Source organism: Suricata suricatta, chromosome 6 (genome assembly GCF_006229205.1).
Source record: "Suricata suricatta isolate VVHF042 chromosome 6, meerkat_22Aug2017_6uvM2_HiC, whole genome shotgun sequence".
NCBI lineage: Eukaryota > Metazoa > Chordata > Mammalia > Carnivora > Herpestidae > Suricata > Suricata suricatta.
Genome location: NC_043705.1, coordinates 68,888,880 through 68,905,581, shown reverse-complemented (window position 1 = coordinate 68,905,581; position 16,702 = coordinate 68,888,880). Strand labels below are relative to the sequence as shown.

Sequence of the window (16,702 nt, the reverse complement as noted above, 5' to 3'; positions counted from 1 at the left end):
CCCCCCCCCCCCCCCCTTCAGTTTTCATTGCTCACAGGTCTTCCAGATTTGGTTATTCTGAGACCTGCCCGTTCTCCTTCCCCACTCCCCACCCCTCAACTCTGGCTAAAATGTTTCTGTTCATCAGGGCAAGATCAACAGAATCGGGGACTCTTGCTTTGCAACCACCTTTATATTGGCATTATTTATTTATATTAATATTTATATTGGCCCATGATGCTGGATGCCCTTCCTCTTCCATCTCCCTTCACATCCTGATATTTTTATGAGCTCCAAGCATCCACTTATATATACACAGTGATGAAATTTATTTAAGTTTAAAAATTTAAGAGAACAATTCAAGAATTCAAACACTGAAGAGTACCTTTACTCATACAGAATCTCTTTTTTCTTAATTGTATTTTAGGACAGTGAAAAAAAGGGATTTATAAATAAAATCTATGCCATCCAGGAGGTTTGTATCAGTGTCCAGAACATCCTAGATGAAGTGGCTTCCTTTGGCGAGAGGATAAAGAAGTGAGTGAGTGACGCTGACATGGGAGCCGGGCCCTTCTGTGGGACAGTGTCCATTTGTCTCTCAGAGGGTGAAATGCCACATTCTTTTGGCAGGGGATACTCCTCCTGGGTGATCTATTGCTCAGTTTCATCATTATTTACTTTGTTTCTGCCAGTCTTTGGTTTTCTGAAAGTTCTGTCAATTTCCTTCCTGAAATTTAGAACATATTGGTTGGAAAGAAGTCCTACTTGTAGCTTCGAAGAAATAACACCGTCCTAAATTTTAGCACATTTTCACAGTGAAAGACTTTGTTCTTAAATGGAATATGAAATTGTGATAGGAAAAAAAATCAACCACACTAGATGAGAATTTCAGGTAATCAAGACACATTTTCATTTTACTATAGGTTGACATACTGTCATTGAGTAACTCTAAAGTTAAAAACACATCATTTTATATAGCACCCTGCAAATTCTTTTAAATTTGTCTTTTTAAATAATTGAGATAATTACAGATGAAATAGATTAATATAGTTTTAATAATTCTGAAAAAAGGAATTTGTTTCTAATTTTAAAAAATATATCTTCATTGAAAGCTAATGCAAAATTCAGAATATAATTTTCTTATACTAAGAATATTCTTATAGTCTGAATTTTACATTACTTGTGTTTTACTTGAAATAATTTTATTTACTAGTGAACTTCTAAAAACTGTCTATAAATCCAATCAAGTGGGTTTACAACTCTTGATGACCAGTTAAAAATATACTAAGGTCCCGTCCTACTAAAGTATGTGAAAATAGGCCTATATGATGATTGCTAAATACTCTATTCAAGGGGTGCGTTATCTGGATAAGCCTACATTTTCTATTTTCATGTATTTATTCATTATTCTTCATAACATTATTCACCAGAAATGTTCTACAGATATGAATCCTTAGGCATACATATTTGAAAGGAGTAAATTATTTAAACTAAAGATATGAGTCATTCACCTAGTGGTTTTCATGTTTTGAGGAATAATGCATTTTATTTTGTATAACTTTTTAATACATTTCCACATATGCATAGGTGCTGAGTTTCCAATTTTTACATCATATTAGAACAGCCTCCTCTTTACTCCAAGTGCACAGCAGCCTTCAGTCTCACACTTCTGAAGACTGAGTCCCACATCTTTTTTCTTCTTCTTCTTCTCCACGTTATTTCCATTTCTAAGAATGTTCCTTTGATCTGAAGACCCTTTCCACCAGAGCATACTGTAAAGTTCCAAATTAAACGGGCATTTCCCTTTTGAGTGTTGTCCTTTCTAAGAGATCCACTATGTGTTGATACCTGATGGAAGTAGCTCATTTAGGACACTGGGTCAGCTCTGAGGTCAGGCAAATTTATGCCTCAGAGGAAAAGGCTTCTTTGGAACTCTAGTTAGTAGGGACCTCAGATGCGTGGTTGGAAAACATCATAGCCAGTTGGAGGATATGACCAGATCCTGGCTGTGGACCAGCCTTGGGAAAAACTGAGTTTTATGGTACTTTCCACAGGTACAGACAGAAGTATAGGTACAGGCTGAGGTATAGAAAGGCAAAGGATCCAGTGAGTCTTCTAGAAGCTATCTTTCCTGCACACTTTTTTGAATATTAAAGAAGAGAAGGTCTCTTGGGGTCACATGAGATGAAATTCATCTCTTCAGAAAGCAGATTCAGAAGCAATCATTAAGTAAAAAGTGAAAAGCCTCTATAATTACCACATCTTGTTACTAAATAATCATTCCAGAACTTTCTTGAATTGCATCTTTTTTGGGGGAAGATCATATTCTAGATTTAGTTTTCATCATGCACTGTGGAAATAGAAAAGGGCAGTCCTTTTTTTCTGACTTTAGCTACACTGGTAGCGATTCCTTGCCATTTATCCTTCCAAGGGGAGAAAGGAGAACGCAGGCAGCCCTTCAGGGAGGCTGCCCAGGAGGGGTTTCTGGCTGAAGAGCAGTGCCCTTGTACACCCAAGTGTGTTGATGGAGGGCTCTGAGCGGAGCCCCAGGAAAGCGAGCAAGGGAAGCACACGTGTCAGGGAAGGAAGGCAGGCATGATCCGTTACCAGGTGACCGTTAAACAGGGTGCTCACTCTGGCCAGGGGAGGAAACAAAGAGAAAAGCCAGACCCCAAGAGTCACTGAAAACAAAACACCAGATTGATTTCAGTGTGGCTCTTTTCCTAGAAAAAACTTCTTTAGGAAACAGTTGACCCTGCACAGACACAAAAGGCAAGGCATACGCCCACAAAGCTAAGGATTTACTCCTAAGTGTTATGCTGAGGTGAAATGTAGGAAGAAAATCTCTTAATCATCCTTTACTGGATCAAAAACCACCCTGGACAAACCCCACCCCAAGTGCATGTAACATATATTATTGGGAAATTAGAGAAAATGAAAAGCATTCACATTTATCCATATCATGCATAATTTCATATTTTCCTGAAGTATCTTTGGTGCCCTTGTCACTGCAATAGATTCCTAGAGTTGATTAGCTGTAAAAATATCACTTTGATTCACATAAACGTGTTACCATCACTACCAGTCCACCAGAGTAACAGCTGTCTTCATTTTTAAAGGAGGAAGTTGAGGCACAGAAAGGTTGATTCGGCTAAAGTCACACGGCAGCATCTAGGCTTTGAACGTAGATATCTTTTTTGCTTTATTCATCAAGCGGCACTAAAGTGTCACTGAACAGTATGTGTTCGTTCCTCCTCAGTGGCTGGCTGTTGAGGCAACTGTATGCCTGTGAAGGGTGACGTAGTTATATACCCAACAGTGAAGACTCCACGCAATGGTTCTGTTTTATTATTTTGCCATTCTCCATTAAAATCCATGAGATTTACTACAGAATTTCTACACAAAGAATCCTAAACTATTGCAATATTTCCACGTTTGATTTCCTTGCTTTACTACTTTTTGAAACCTCTGTCATTTTCTCCTCTTTTTGTCCCACTACATTCCTTCCTATCCTCCTAGTACTGTCTTTTTTGTAAGTTCTACTTTTCTTCACGGATCCTGTTTTTGTCTTTGTTCTGATGCTATCGCACTCAACACTCAGGCTCACAGCCTTCCCGGACCCCTCTGCGTTATCAATCCGCAGCAGGATGGGAACACTGTGCCCCCATAAGGCAGGCCCTACTGCAACACACTTTGCCAGCTTACACTGTTTTCAGTCTTTCCAACAAATCTACCATGGGCTTTCCCTTGCCAGAAATAATACAGGGAGAATAGGAGTCAGTACTGACTTTACTTCTCAATTATCTCTCTCTTTCTGGGAAGGGCAAGGATGGCAGGTGAAGTTTTACAAATCTAACTGCTCTGTTCCCCCTTTCTGACTTCTAGCTACATTTGAAACATAGCTGAAGTGAAAAGTGAGTATTCCTCGAAGGAATTCTAAACTCGAGGGATTTACACAACAGTGTAAGATTTAAGTCTACAGACAATTGCTGACATTTTATTTCCACTGTCGGAATCCAGTGTGAGTTGACAGAAGAAAGAATGGTAGGCCCAGGGGCATTCTCCTTTCTGGAAATTTGGAGAAAACAAGATTGGCTACTGGTTTTAAAAGTAGAAAAACCTATTAAAAATTTTTTTCAACCACATAGGAGTCACCCAACTAGTGCACCTTTAGACCCTGAAGTCACCTGGGACCATCTGGAGGGGTTGGTGGCTAGCCTCGTTCACTTGGGCCCTGCTTTCCTGAAACTCCGCAGACTGTGACTACCTGTGTCCTGCGTCAGTCTACTGCGGCCGCCTGCCTTCTGTTCCAGGGAGAAATACAGTGTTACGAGATCCCTGGTCCAGAGTCTGAGTCAGAATCACATTGATTTTAATCTTTGAAAAAAGTATGAAGTGCTCAGATTGCTGATGTGTTAATTTCTCATTCAGTACTTTCAACTGGACGGTCCCGTTCTTAAGCTGGCTGGCCATTGTAGCCCTGTGTGTGTTCACAGTCATCCTGTACTTCATTCCACTGCGATACATTGTCCTTGTCTGGGGTAAGTAAAGCCTTTTTTTTTTTTTTTTAAACTGTGTTAGATCCTAGGAGCAAACTATTTTTAAGGGATAAGTTATACTGTCAGTAGTTCCCTGTATTTATTATCATGAAGCTACTCCATGATGAAAAGAGACAGGTCAGTTAAAAATCACAACAGCATAAAGATTTAGGTCTACCTACAAAATGCATTTTTCTTATCTGGCACCATAGGCTCCATCATACTGTAAACATGTAGTTGTGCAGATTCCTCATATATCAAAGTGTAGCTTTGTCTAGATATCATTCTGATTTATTTTCACCACTTATACGTAAACAGAGGCATTTCGATCCATATGGCGCATTTAGGACAATATGCTTTTGTGCTGTGGTGCTTTATCTTGTGGAAGTGTCCGTAAATACGGTTCTGTATACGGCCGCCTGTTTAAGAGGTCACCTTTAGGATGCAGAAAAAGGGTCCTTGGCATGGACAGGCTGCTTAGGAATAAGAAACCTGCTTTATGTGTACTAAATAAAAGTGCTTCTGGGCAAGCCTACTTGAAAGGTGCTATTTTCTGGTCCTACTGTTTAATGCAGTTTTGCGGCAAGCCAACAGTTCCTGTGGACCTAGCCTCCACGCAGGTGGTAGTTTCAGCATCCTTCAGTATTGCAAGGCTTCTGTTCCTTATCTAAGAAAATTCTTGGTTTGAAAAAATTGTCCATCTCTAAGATGTACTAACCTATAAAACTACATCAATGATATATATAAACATGACTGGGTAGAAGTAGGACTTTCTACTTCTCCCTCAGCCTGCAGACACCTAAGATTGCTAACCACGTATAAAATGCAAAGAACCAAAATGGGTATTAAGTCCAGAAAACACATCTTTACACTAAAAGCAAAAAGATCAAAAGGAATGTTTTGTTATTTTCTAACATTTTTAAAGAAACGCTGGGAAAAGTGACAAAGGGATCAGAGGTCTCCAAACCCTCCCAAGTTTTCAGATTCCTATCTCCCTATTCTTTCTGGCCTGTCTTGTCATATCCTGAGTCGGCCCTCTCACCCTTTATCATCATTCTCCTTACTTTACATCTTGGGTAGGGATAGTACTTTCACTACAGAAGGAGGGAAGCATTTCCACTGTTCTTGCTTCCCTGATGTAAGTTTGAGCCCCTCATCTTTCATTCCTTCCTTTGATATTTAAAACATGTTTTATTGAAGGAATTAGGGTAGGGCCTGAGGTGTGGCAGGTCATTTTCTCTAACCTAGCCAGGGGCAGATCTGCCATCTCAGCTGGGATAGGTAGTGAACCTCCGGTTCTGTTTCCCCTGAGTTCTCAGAAAGCAGAGCCCGTGGCAAACATCTGGCTCTGTAACCTGGGGTGGCCTCACTGGCTCTGTCTTAAACGTAATTCTAAGAGAATGTGTTTGGGCCTCTTGTTTCATCAAATGAAATGAAATAAGAACAGTATTTCTTTGGTGCTAGGTGACTGCTGAAATGTTAACCAGAAATTTAAGATATGGGTCTCACATGGGGAGACGGACCAAATTCAAGATTGCAAAAGAAGTGGATTTGCTGAACTTCCTGAAAAAGAGCCAAGATTGTCTAAGTCATGGCTCAGTTTGTTGATTTCATATAGAGTTGTTAACTTACTTTTTATATGTCAATATGCTTGGGCATTTATTAAATGCACTATAAATTTCAGAGTAGACTTCTTTCATTGAAAGTCTACCTTATATCGTAGAATATGTAGAATAGATACCTCTAGTTTTATATATGGTTTTGCCATTTCTATCCCATTAAAGTTTTTGTTTCTATAATAGCTCCACTTTCTCCTCTATTTACCCTTCAGCCACATTTGCTCTTCTAGTAGTGCAGCGGATTCACTGTTGAATAACTTAGTATGGGTAGATACAGCTCATCTTAATGGTTTCTGGCTGCTCTATTCCAAAAGTGATCCAAGTAAGTCAGTCACAGCATCTTTCACAAGCATTAAATTTAAATTTTACGTAATTTAAAAGGAAATTTGCTTTCTGAAAATCTCAATGTCAGAGATGAAGAAGCAGAAACATTTTTCCTGTGGGGAGAACTTTTAAGATCTACTCTCAGTGACTTTCAGATATGCAGTACAGTATCATTAGCTCTGGTCACCATGCAGTACATGACATCCTCATGACTTACTTTATAACTAAAAATTTGCACCTCTTCACTCATTTCATTCATATTCCTACCTCCTGCCTCCGTTAACTACCAATCTGCATCTATGAGCTTAGTTTACTATTTTTTTTAGATTCTACATATAAGTAGAATCATATATTTGTCTTAGACTCATTTCACTTAGCATAATGCTCTCAAGGCGCATCTATGTGATTGCAAATGGCAAGATTTCCGTAATCTGTCTGTGGATACTTAGGTTGTTTCCATGTCTTGGCTATTATAAACAGTGCTGCAATGAACATGTGCCAGGAGGGTATATTTATCTTTTTGAGTTAGTGTTTTTGTTTTCTTTGGATAAATATCCAGAAGTGAAATTGTATCAACATAGGGTGGTTCCATTTTTCTTTTCTTTTCTTTTCGGACTATCCCTAGGGCACCAGTTTGTATTCTCATCAACACTGAATGAGGGGTCCCATTTCTGCACAAGCTTGCCAGCACTTGTTAGTCCTCGTCTTTTGAAAATGGCCATCCTAACAGGTGTGAGGTGATAACTCAAGGTGTTTTGATTTGCATTTCCCTGATAATTAGTGATGTTGAGCATCTTTTCATGTACCACTTGGCCATCTGTAGGTCTTATTTGGAAACTAAGATCTTCTGCCCATTTTAAAAATTGAATTGGGTTTTTCTTTTTGCTATTGAGTAGTATTAGTTCTTTATATATTTTGGATATTAGCCCCTTATCAGATTTGTGTACACTTTCTCCCATTTAGTAGGTTGCTATTTAATGTTATGGATGGTTCCCTTTGCTCTGCAGCTTTTAAGCACGGCACAGTCCTGTTTATTTTTACTTTTGTTGTCTTTGCTTTTTGGTGTCAACTCTGAAACATTGCCAAGACCAATGTCAATGAGGTTGCCACCTTTGTTTTTCATTTCTTCTAGGTTTCCAATTTGTTGGTGTATAATTGTTCATGCTAGTCTTTTATGCTTCTATATACTTCTGTGGTTTCCAGTTTAACATGTCCTTTCATTTCTGATTTTATCTTTTCAAACCAGCTCTGAACTTTATTATTTCCTTCCTCCTTGGGTTTTGTCTGTTGTTTCTTTTCTAGTTTCTTAAGTGTAAATTTAGGTTGAGATTTTTTGTTTTTTTTACTGAGGTAGGCATTTATTGCTATTGCTATGAACCTACCTCTTAGAACTGCTTTGGATGTACCCCATACATTTTGATATGTTTTATTTCCATTTTCCTTTGTCTCAAGGTATGATTTCTTCATTGACAAATTAGTTCAGTAGCATGTTATTTAAACTCCACATATTAGTGAATTTTCTAGTTTTCTTCTTATAATTGATTTCTACTTTAATACCAATGTGGTTGAAAAATACATGATATGATTTCAATCTGATTCATTAAGATCTGTTTTGTGGCCTAACATATGATTTGTCCTGGAGACTGCCATGTTCCATGTGCACTTGAGAGGGACGTGTATTCTCCTGCTTTGGGATGGATGTCTATTGATGTCCGTTAGGTCCGTGTGGTTTAACATGGGATTTAAGACTGATGTTTCCATAGTGATCTTCTGCCTGGCCAATCCATGTGTTGCTGTGAGGTATTCAAGTATTCTAGCATTATACTGCGATTGCTCCTTTTATGTCTGTTAATATTGGCTTTATATGTTTAGGTGATTCTATGTTGGCTGTATAAATACTTTAAAATGCTCTATACTCTTGTTGGATTGGCCTCTTTATCATTATATAATGCCCTTTTTAGTTTATTACAGTTTATGTTTTAAAGTGTGTTTTGTCTGATGTAAGCACAGCTACCCCAGTTTTCTTTTGGTTTCCATTCCTTCACTTTCTGTGTCCTTACACCTGAAATGAGTCTTTTCTAGGCAGGATATATGTAGATGAGTTTTGCTTTCTTCCTTTCTGATCTGATGACTTTCTTCAGTGTTATGCTTTGATTGCTTTATTACCTTTTGTGTATCTAGTTTAGCATTTTGCCTTGTGGTTATCATAAAGCTTACATATTACAACTTATAACTGTCTGTTTTAAGTTGGTAACAATGTAAGGTTGGATATATTCTAAAGTTCTACATTTTTACGCTCCATCCATATGTTTTATGTTTTTGATGTTAACATTTAACATTTTTAATAGATTTTTAAAGATATTTATTTTTGAGCTAGCACAAGCAGGGGAGGGGTAGAGAATGGGATACAAAGGATTCAAAGTGGGTTCTATGCTGACAGCTGGGAGCCTGACATGGGGCTCAAACTCATGAACTGCTAAACCCTGACCCGAGGTGAAGTCTGATGCTCAACTGACTGAGCCACCCAGGTGCTCCATATTTAACATCTTTTACTCTGGAATATCCCTTAACTAATTATTATAGTTTTATTATTATAATGTCTTTTAACCTTCATGCCAGCTTTATAAGTGATTAATCTACTACCCTTACTCTGTACTTACCATTACCAGTGAGATCTATACTTTCGTATTTTCTTTTTAACTAATTAGCATCCTTTAGTTCTCAGCTTAAAGCAGTCCCTTTAACATCTCTGGTAAGGCCAGCTTCATGGTGATGAGCTCCTTCAGCTTTTGTGTCACTCCCTCTGGCTTGCTAAATTTCTGCTAAAAAATCTTAGTCTTATGGAGGTTCCTTTTACTTACCAAGTTGTTTTTCTCTTGCTGCTTTTAGAATTTTTTTTTTTTTGGTCTTTACCTTTTGCCTTTTAAACTATAGATCTTGGTATGGGTCTTATTTGGAATTCTCTGGCCTTACTGGATCTGGATGCCTGTTTCCTTCCCAGGTTAGGGAAGTTTTCAGCACTTTCTCTTTCTCACCTCCTTATGGGACCCCTATAGTGTTAGTATGCTTGGTTTTGCCCCATGTCCCTTAATTTGTCTCTACTTTTCATTCTTCATTTCTTCTGCTGCTCTGCCTGGGCAAGTTCCACTACCAGGTACTCGAGTTCACTGATCTTTTCTTCTGTTTCATCTAGTCTGCTACTGAACCCTTCTAATGTATTTTTTAGTTCATTGACTGTAATCTATAGCTGTGGCTTCTATTTGGTACTTCCTTATACTTTCCATTTCTTTTTTGAAGATTTCTCTGTGTTCTGTTCTTCTGAATTTGGTATTATTATCACCACTACTTTAAACTTTTTTAATCAGGTAATTTACCTACCATTTTCATTGAGGTTTTTCCAGAGATTTTATCTTTTTCTTTCCTCTGGAACATATTCCTCTTTTTCTTCATTTGCCTTGACTGTTTTGTTTTCTGTGCATTAGATGAAATAATACTTCTTCCATTCTTGAAGGGCTGGCCTTATTTAGGAGGTGAACCTTACTGTTTAACTCTTGGTTGTCTTTCTAACCTTTTTGATTGTCTGAGTAGCCTATTTTAATAGCTCCTTATAGTTGATGGTATGCCAAGACCAGTTAGTACCTAGATTTAGGCTGGTTGGAAACCAAACCCCTGGGCAGCAGCTTTGAAAGAATGCAAATATAAACAGTTCTATGGGATTGCATGCATAAGCCCCCCTGGCCACTTGAACCAGGTTATCTAGAGAATATCCCTTGAGAGACAGTGACTAAAATTGGGGCTCCAGATAAGTCTGTAAGTTCCTTTCTAGGAGATGTGCCAGGGAGCGGTAGTGAGGTGGTGGGACAGCACAAAGACGATATCCTGCAGCATACAATTCCTCAGAGCACCCTTCTAACCCTGCAGAGGTACACCAAACTTAAAGCTTGTCATGCAGGCCTGAAGCCCCAGGACAAATAGGTCTCTCACAGATAGACTACATGTGTTGTAGCCTGAGACTACAGAAATGTAAGGGACCTTATCCCCAAAAGCAGCTACAGAAGTCAAGGGTGTCAAACAAGGATCTAAGCTCCTTACGTGGGAGGTATTTGTGAGCTCTAGAGAGGCAGCACGCCAAGACTGTACCACTGCACTCTGGTCCCTGAGAAACGCCCCCCCACCCCCTCTTCTAAGTGTGCCAGACCAGAGGGGTGCCCGGCCGGCCAAAGCTTGCAAACAGGCTTCTTTCTCAGGACGACAGGGAGGCTCTTTCACTCTGCTCTCTGTACAGTGTCCTGGGGATGGCAGTCTGCCAAGGATGGTCTGTTGTTAGAGTCCATGCAACTCAGGAATGGAAGCCACATGGGCCTACTGAGCCCAGCAATCAAGGAGTGTCCCCTTGCTGGCAGCCACAAGATCCAAGGCACCAGATGTGTGCAAAAGCTCCCCTCCAGGAAATGCTGGTGTTCTGAAGCATGGCGGAGGGAGAGTGTGAAGATGGTGCCTGCCAGCTGGAGGGTAATAATGGCACCCACCAGCTTTGCAATGCAGAGGGAGAGTGCAAATGTCACCCACAAGCAGGAGAGTGTCCTAGCAGGTCCCTGCCCTTCCAGCTGAAGCTTTAAGATTACAGGAAAGATCTTGATTTGTTTAAACTCTGGGCGCCTTTCTAATGGCTGCTGCTTTGCAGCACCCTGGGGCAAGAGAGTACACACAAGCCCTTTGAGCCATTTCTCAGTGCACTACAGCTCTTTAGATCTCGTGGTTCTTAAAGCCAGATGTGTTGGGGGCTCATCTCTTAGGTCCTGCACCTAAAAGTTAGGGTGCCTGACATAGGATATAACCTGCTGCTCCTCAGAGAAAAATTCTAGGCTTGTAAGTTACGTCGTGATTGTGGGATGCCTTGCTGGGGTCCACCCAGATTGGGTCTCAGCCCCTCCTACTCACTTCAGTTTGGCCTTTTGCTTGTTTGCCTGATGTGCAGAAGTTGCTCAACTGGTTTTCAGGTCTTTTTCAGAGGGAACTGTTCTGTATGTAGCTGTAGATTTGAAGTGTGAGGATGTGAGTTCAAGGTCTTCTGATGCCCCCATATTGAGTCACCTCCTAGAAGTAAAAGCAGAATAAAACGGGCACCACACATGTGTTAAAGCTTCCTTGGGGGGAGATACTGACACTGGAGTGTGGCACAAGGGAAGTATGACGATGGCATACACCAGCTGGAGCAAAGCAGAGGAAAAGTGCTAGGATGGCACCCCCAGTCACTGGCCCCCAGAGCACTCCAGCAGTCCTTTGAATGTGGGCCTGCCCTTTGGGCTGATGCTCCAATACCAGCAAATGAGCCTCTCCCATACGAAGCCCAGGCGCCCCTCAATTGTCTGCTTCCATGTCGGGCCCTGGGGTGACTCTAAGCATGCAGGCCCGTTAAGAGCCATTTCTCAGATCACTGTAGCCTTGACATGAGCCCCATGGTTTTTGAAAGCTAGATGTTTTGGAGTCTTCTCTTAGGTGCATGTCCTAAAAGCCTGGCGTGCCTGATGTGGGGTTCAAACCTTTAACTCCTCAGGAAGAAGCTGCAGGGCTTTCGTTCCTTCCTGACTACGGGTTGCCACACTGGGGGTAAGGTTTATGTTGAGACTGTGTTCCAGGCTCTCCTATCTGCCTCAGCGTGAGCCCTGTGAGATGTGTGGGAAGAGAGTTTAGGATCCTCTTGCATCACCATCTTAAAGAGGTTTATTAAAGCTGGTGGTGAATTCTCATTTCAGGTCATTTTGAGGAAAAACCACCCCACACAGACAAGTGTCTTCTAAACACTTAGTTTGCACAATATTACCCCCCCACAAAAAAACCCAGTAAGGTTTATCTTTAGAAAAAAGGGAAAGCCAGTAACTCAGACTTTTTGTTCTGAAAACAAGGTAGGGAGACAAGTTTCACCACAGATGGGACACTAACGCAGGGCTCCTAAGTCACATGAAACTGAGCGGCAAGGCAAGATGCAGCACTGCAAGGTCTTGCCAGGTGACTTTGGTTTCCCAAATAAAAAGTCTTTCCTGCTGGGAAGAGGCCACAAAAGTACAAAGTGAAAACCAGAGCAGTCATTGACTGGGGACAGAGGGGGGAAGGAGAGAAAGAAACAGGAGAGGGAGGGAAGAAGAAAACAGGGTTTATTGGTTCATTCAGTCAAGACTGAAGAGCACCTTAATCTAGATCTTTGTTATTGCAATATAGAAAAATACACAGTTCTCTAATTCCTCTCTAATTCAATAATCTTTGGTCTGTCACTTTCACAGGTATCAATAAATTTACAAAAAAGCTTCGGAGTCCATATGCAATTGACAACAATGAACTACTTGACTTCCTTTCCCGAGTCCCTTCAGATGTACAAGTGGTATGTAGGTTTCACTATTACAACTACTATTTAAGGTTGAATGGCAGTGGGTTTTAAGATTTAATTTCAAAGACTCTAGAAGAACCAATTAAAGTTAAAAAGGTCTGTAGTAGATTTTGCCTTTCAGGAACACCCACTTGGGGTGTTGTCAAGGAGAATTTTATAAAGAATGGGGAGTGGAGCAGGGAGAGGGTTGCATCAAAAACCTACCAGGGCTCTTAGGGGCAATTTTCCTCCAAGGAAGGTTCAGCAGGAGTTAGAAGGGAAGTCACCATTACCTGAAGGGAGGAAATGGGAATATAGATGATGAAAGCAGAAGTGCCAGTGGACATTTGAAAAATCTTTCTTTGCATAATCTGCAGGGACTAAGTGAGTCTTAAAAATGCATATTTTGGAGCCTAGTGGGGGTGGGGCCAGGGAGACAAACGTGTTCGAAGCCTGGGGCATCTCTCAATCCTTTAAAATTCTCTGAGGTTTTCTAATGCCCATTAATCATCAACTATTTTCAGAACAGAGAAATGTTTTTAATCAAAATCTTAAAGCTACTGGCAGCAATACCTTTTTTCCTTTGTTTCAGTTGAGTTTTTGACTTGGTATCAGACAGGAGAATGGGCTGGAGGGAGATTAAGCCTGTATTAAACAAACGAATTGCAAAGAACCATTATCCAGCCTTTCAAAACTGATAAAGATGGTTTTGCTGTGTGTCACGGGCAGTGAGGACGCAGCCTATTAACCAAAGTTCACATCAGGGCTCGCATGGAATTTCTGGCAGGATGCCCCCTGAGTCTGGCTGTATCACTCTGTTGTTCTCTGCGTCCCAGCTGCAGAGCTCACACAGCTTCCCGGGTGAGCACTCTTCCCACCCCTGGCTCCAAACACAGTCTCTCAGTCCTTTGCCAGAAAGCGACCACCTGACCAGTCTTTCTCTGAACTCTGTTTAAACAGGTGCAATACCAAGAACTGAAACTAGATCCTTCTCATAGCCCATGTAAAAGGAAGAAAAACAATCTTGGCTAGCCAGCTCCCAGCACTGAGGAGACCAGCATCTGTTTGGGAAGATAAAAGAAAAAGCCTTTAGCCTCAGCAGCATTTCCTTTCCTCCTGCTTTTTATTTATTTTGTCTTTTTATCATGATCGAGAGAATTTGTAAATAGTGTACAAAGGCATATGTCTTTGAAAATATGCTTCCATTGTACAGACTCAATATGATAAAGGTTTAGCTGTCGCTGTGTGGAAGCCTCGGTGGCTGTGGATAATAATGTAACACACGGGAACAACAAATATACACTTCTCTAATTACAAGGGGGAAGAACCCGAATATTACATTAAATGTTCAGTTGTGCTCTGATTAAATCTACACAAAATGTAAATGTCAATTTTAAAGTTTTTTTTAATGTGACTATTTTTTATCTGAAAAGTAATCCATTACAGTTTTCTATGTTTTATACATTTCAAAAGGGAAGGGAGACCCTACAATCTGAATAATGGAACAGATGCATTTCAATTTAACATAGATTCTACTTCAGATCCTGACATTCATTCCTGTACAAATTATGAGGATATGACTTGGCTCATTTTAAGCAAATGAGTGAAGGTACAGTCACTCGTCAAGATAATCTTCCATAATCTGCAAAGAAAACTTCCGAACCTTCTATCATTCCATCTAAAACCTTAAAATCTCTACAGGACTACACATAAATACTGCCACGTTTATAAATGATTGCCTATCTGAATTTTTATACTATCACGACTTTAATTCATGTCAAGTTAGCAACCCAGTTCAGTTGTCAAAAATATTAGCAAACTAAATCCATATTGCTTTTGGTGTCTCTGTGCATCTAAAAATATTTAATATTCAAGTGTTCTCATACACAAAATATCTGCTTTCTCACTAAATTACTGAAATGCTTTAATGAATAGTATAATTTTTGTTATTAGTGTGAATTTTAATATAAAGGAGAATGCAGTGTGCTAAGTGATATGCTAGTGTTTCATTACTTTCATTTATAGAAAAACTAATCATTCTTGATAACATGAATGCATGAAACTGATTTTGTTAAAAAAAAAAAAACCCAAAAAACAAAAAAACACACAAAACAACTGCTTATGGAGTGGAGGGAGTTTGCCTTTACAAAAATGTTTCACTACTTACCACAGAATCTATACTTAAAAATTGCATTCCCAAGACTTAAGGTAGTTTTTGTACCTAACTCCCTGATAAATCAAGGGAGTATACCTCTGGAGAGCAAAATAATTTGGTGAGAACGTTTTGCTTCCCTGACTGAGTAGAGGATTAAGCTTGGGTGAAAAAGCTATAGACAATGTTTTGCACTATTTAATAATAGACTGGGATAGGGTGAAGGTGGGGGTTATGGTGGGAAAATGTAGAAAAGCCAGAAATATATATATTTCAATCTAAAGGAAGATTCTTTAAAAAATAAATTTAATCTCATCAAAGCTAATTTTTAAAGTATTTTTATTTTAAAGCTAAGTTGTTAAATACTATTTCTTATGATAGAACTATTTTGATCTGTTTATACACTATGCTTGAAAGAGAATGTCAATTAAATTCCCTTTCTACAGAAAGGCTTTGACCTCAATATACTCTACTTAGCTCACCATGTTTATAACGACATGCTTATATTGGCACACCATCACTGTTGCTTAGACATAATATTCCATGAAGCTGATGTTACTACACAAAGTTTATTGATGGGCTAATTTAATTTGTTCAAAATACCTTTTCATTATACCTTGTGTGAGCTTTATGTTCTGTGCTGACAGTGTCTACTCAAATGTCTACAAGCCTGATATTGTACAATTTCAGATGCACCTAGCGCACAGCAACCATTAACAGATGCCTAATTTCTGTTTCATTCTACCAACTTTCAGATGTTAAGTTTAATGGTAATGTTAACTATACATTCACTGCATTAAATAAAAAAAACTTTTCTAAGCATACGCAGTACTCTTTTTTTTTTTTGGTGGGACAGAGAGGAGTGCTGGAGGATTGTTTGCATATTCTTACAAATGACAGGTCACTTAGAGGAACTCAGAGTTTGGTTAGGACACATAGGGCCTTCCCCAAAACCCTGACTATTGTATGAAACTCAATGCCTTTGAAGGACTGAGCATGCGATGAAGTTCATAGAAGAGTAAGAACTATCTTGAAGTATGAATTGATATTCAGAGGAATCTTCATTGCTTTCAAAAGTACTACCTTCACAGGCTGAAAAGAAGAATAACATTTTAACCGTTTCTTTTCCCTTCTCACATAGGGAGAGTTTTGCCTTTTGAAAGCTGCTTTAGTTTTTAAAGATTATTCGTGTAAATATTTCAAGATATTTTTAAATAGGAGTTAGATTGCTAAATACAATAATCTTGTCAACTATTAAATCTATTCCTCTGTGTCTTATTTAGTGAGTAAATTCACTAAAGGTCACTCACATGGGGAAGTACTATTGACATTAATTGTAATTCCTAAGAAAATCATATTAAAAGAATTTTTTCATTTATAAAAATAATGTAATACTTGTTCATTTTGGTACCGTTCCACAGACTCAAATTGACAGATGCTATAGGGATTCCAAATTACATTTGAACCATACTATACACTAGGATAATCTGAATTGAAAAAATTTGTAAAGATTTTATTTTTAAGTAATATCTACACCCAAAGTGGGGCTTAGAGAACTCACAATTCTGAGGTGGAAGAGTCTCATGCTCTACCAACAGAGCCAGGCAGGTGCCCCAAATTAAAAGATTTTTTAAAACAACTCTGTCTTGTGATACATTTATTGACTACCCATTACACTTATATGACTCGCCCGGTCACAGGAATGAGCCAACCAATGACAGTGTGT

At 39.3% G+C, this 16,702-nt stretch overlaps 2 protein-coding genes across 4 annotated transcripts in view; one reads left to right on the top strand and one right to left on the bottom strand.

Annotated features, from left to right (window-relative positions):
- MCTP1 (multiple C2 and transmembrane domain containing 1) overlaps window positions 1-15,800 on the top strand; it is a 512,254-nt gene extending 496,454 nt beyond the window's left edge. For all 3 annotated transcript variants that reach the window (XM_029942619.1, XM_029942618.1, XM_029942620.1), the window contains 4 exons: window positions 407-516; window positions 4,411-4,520; window positions 12,742-12,839; window positions 13,785-15,800. In XM_029942619.1, the coding sequence (XP_029798479.1) occupies window positions 407-516; window positions 4,411-4,520; window positions 12,742-12,839; window positions 13,785-13,856 (390 nt within the window). In that variant the 3' untranslated portion in view covers window positions 13,857-15,800. The remainder of the gene's footprint in view (window positions 1-406; window positions 517-4,410; window positions 4,521-12,741; window positions 12,840-13,784) is intronic.
- SLF1 (SMC5-SMC6 complex localization factor 1) overlaps window positions 290-16,702 on the bottom strand; it is a 99,767-nt gene continuing 83,354 nt past the window's right edge. The window contains exons 25-28 of the mRNA XM_029942617.1: window positions 13,398-13,469; window positions 13,050-13,117; window positions 11,402-11,557; window positions 290-706 (exon numbers count right to left, since the gene is read on the bottom strand). The gene's annotated coding sequence lies outside the window, so the exon portion shown is untranslated. The remainder of the gene's footprint in view (window positions 707-11,401; window positions 11,558-13,049; window positions 13,118-13,397; window positions 13,470-16,702) is intronic.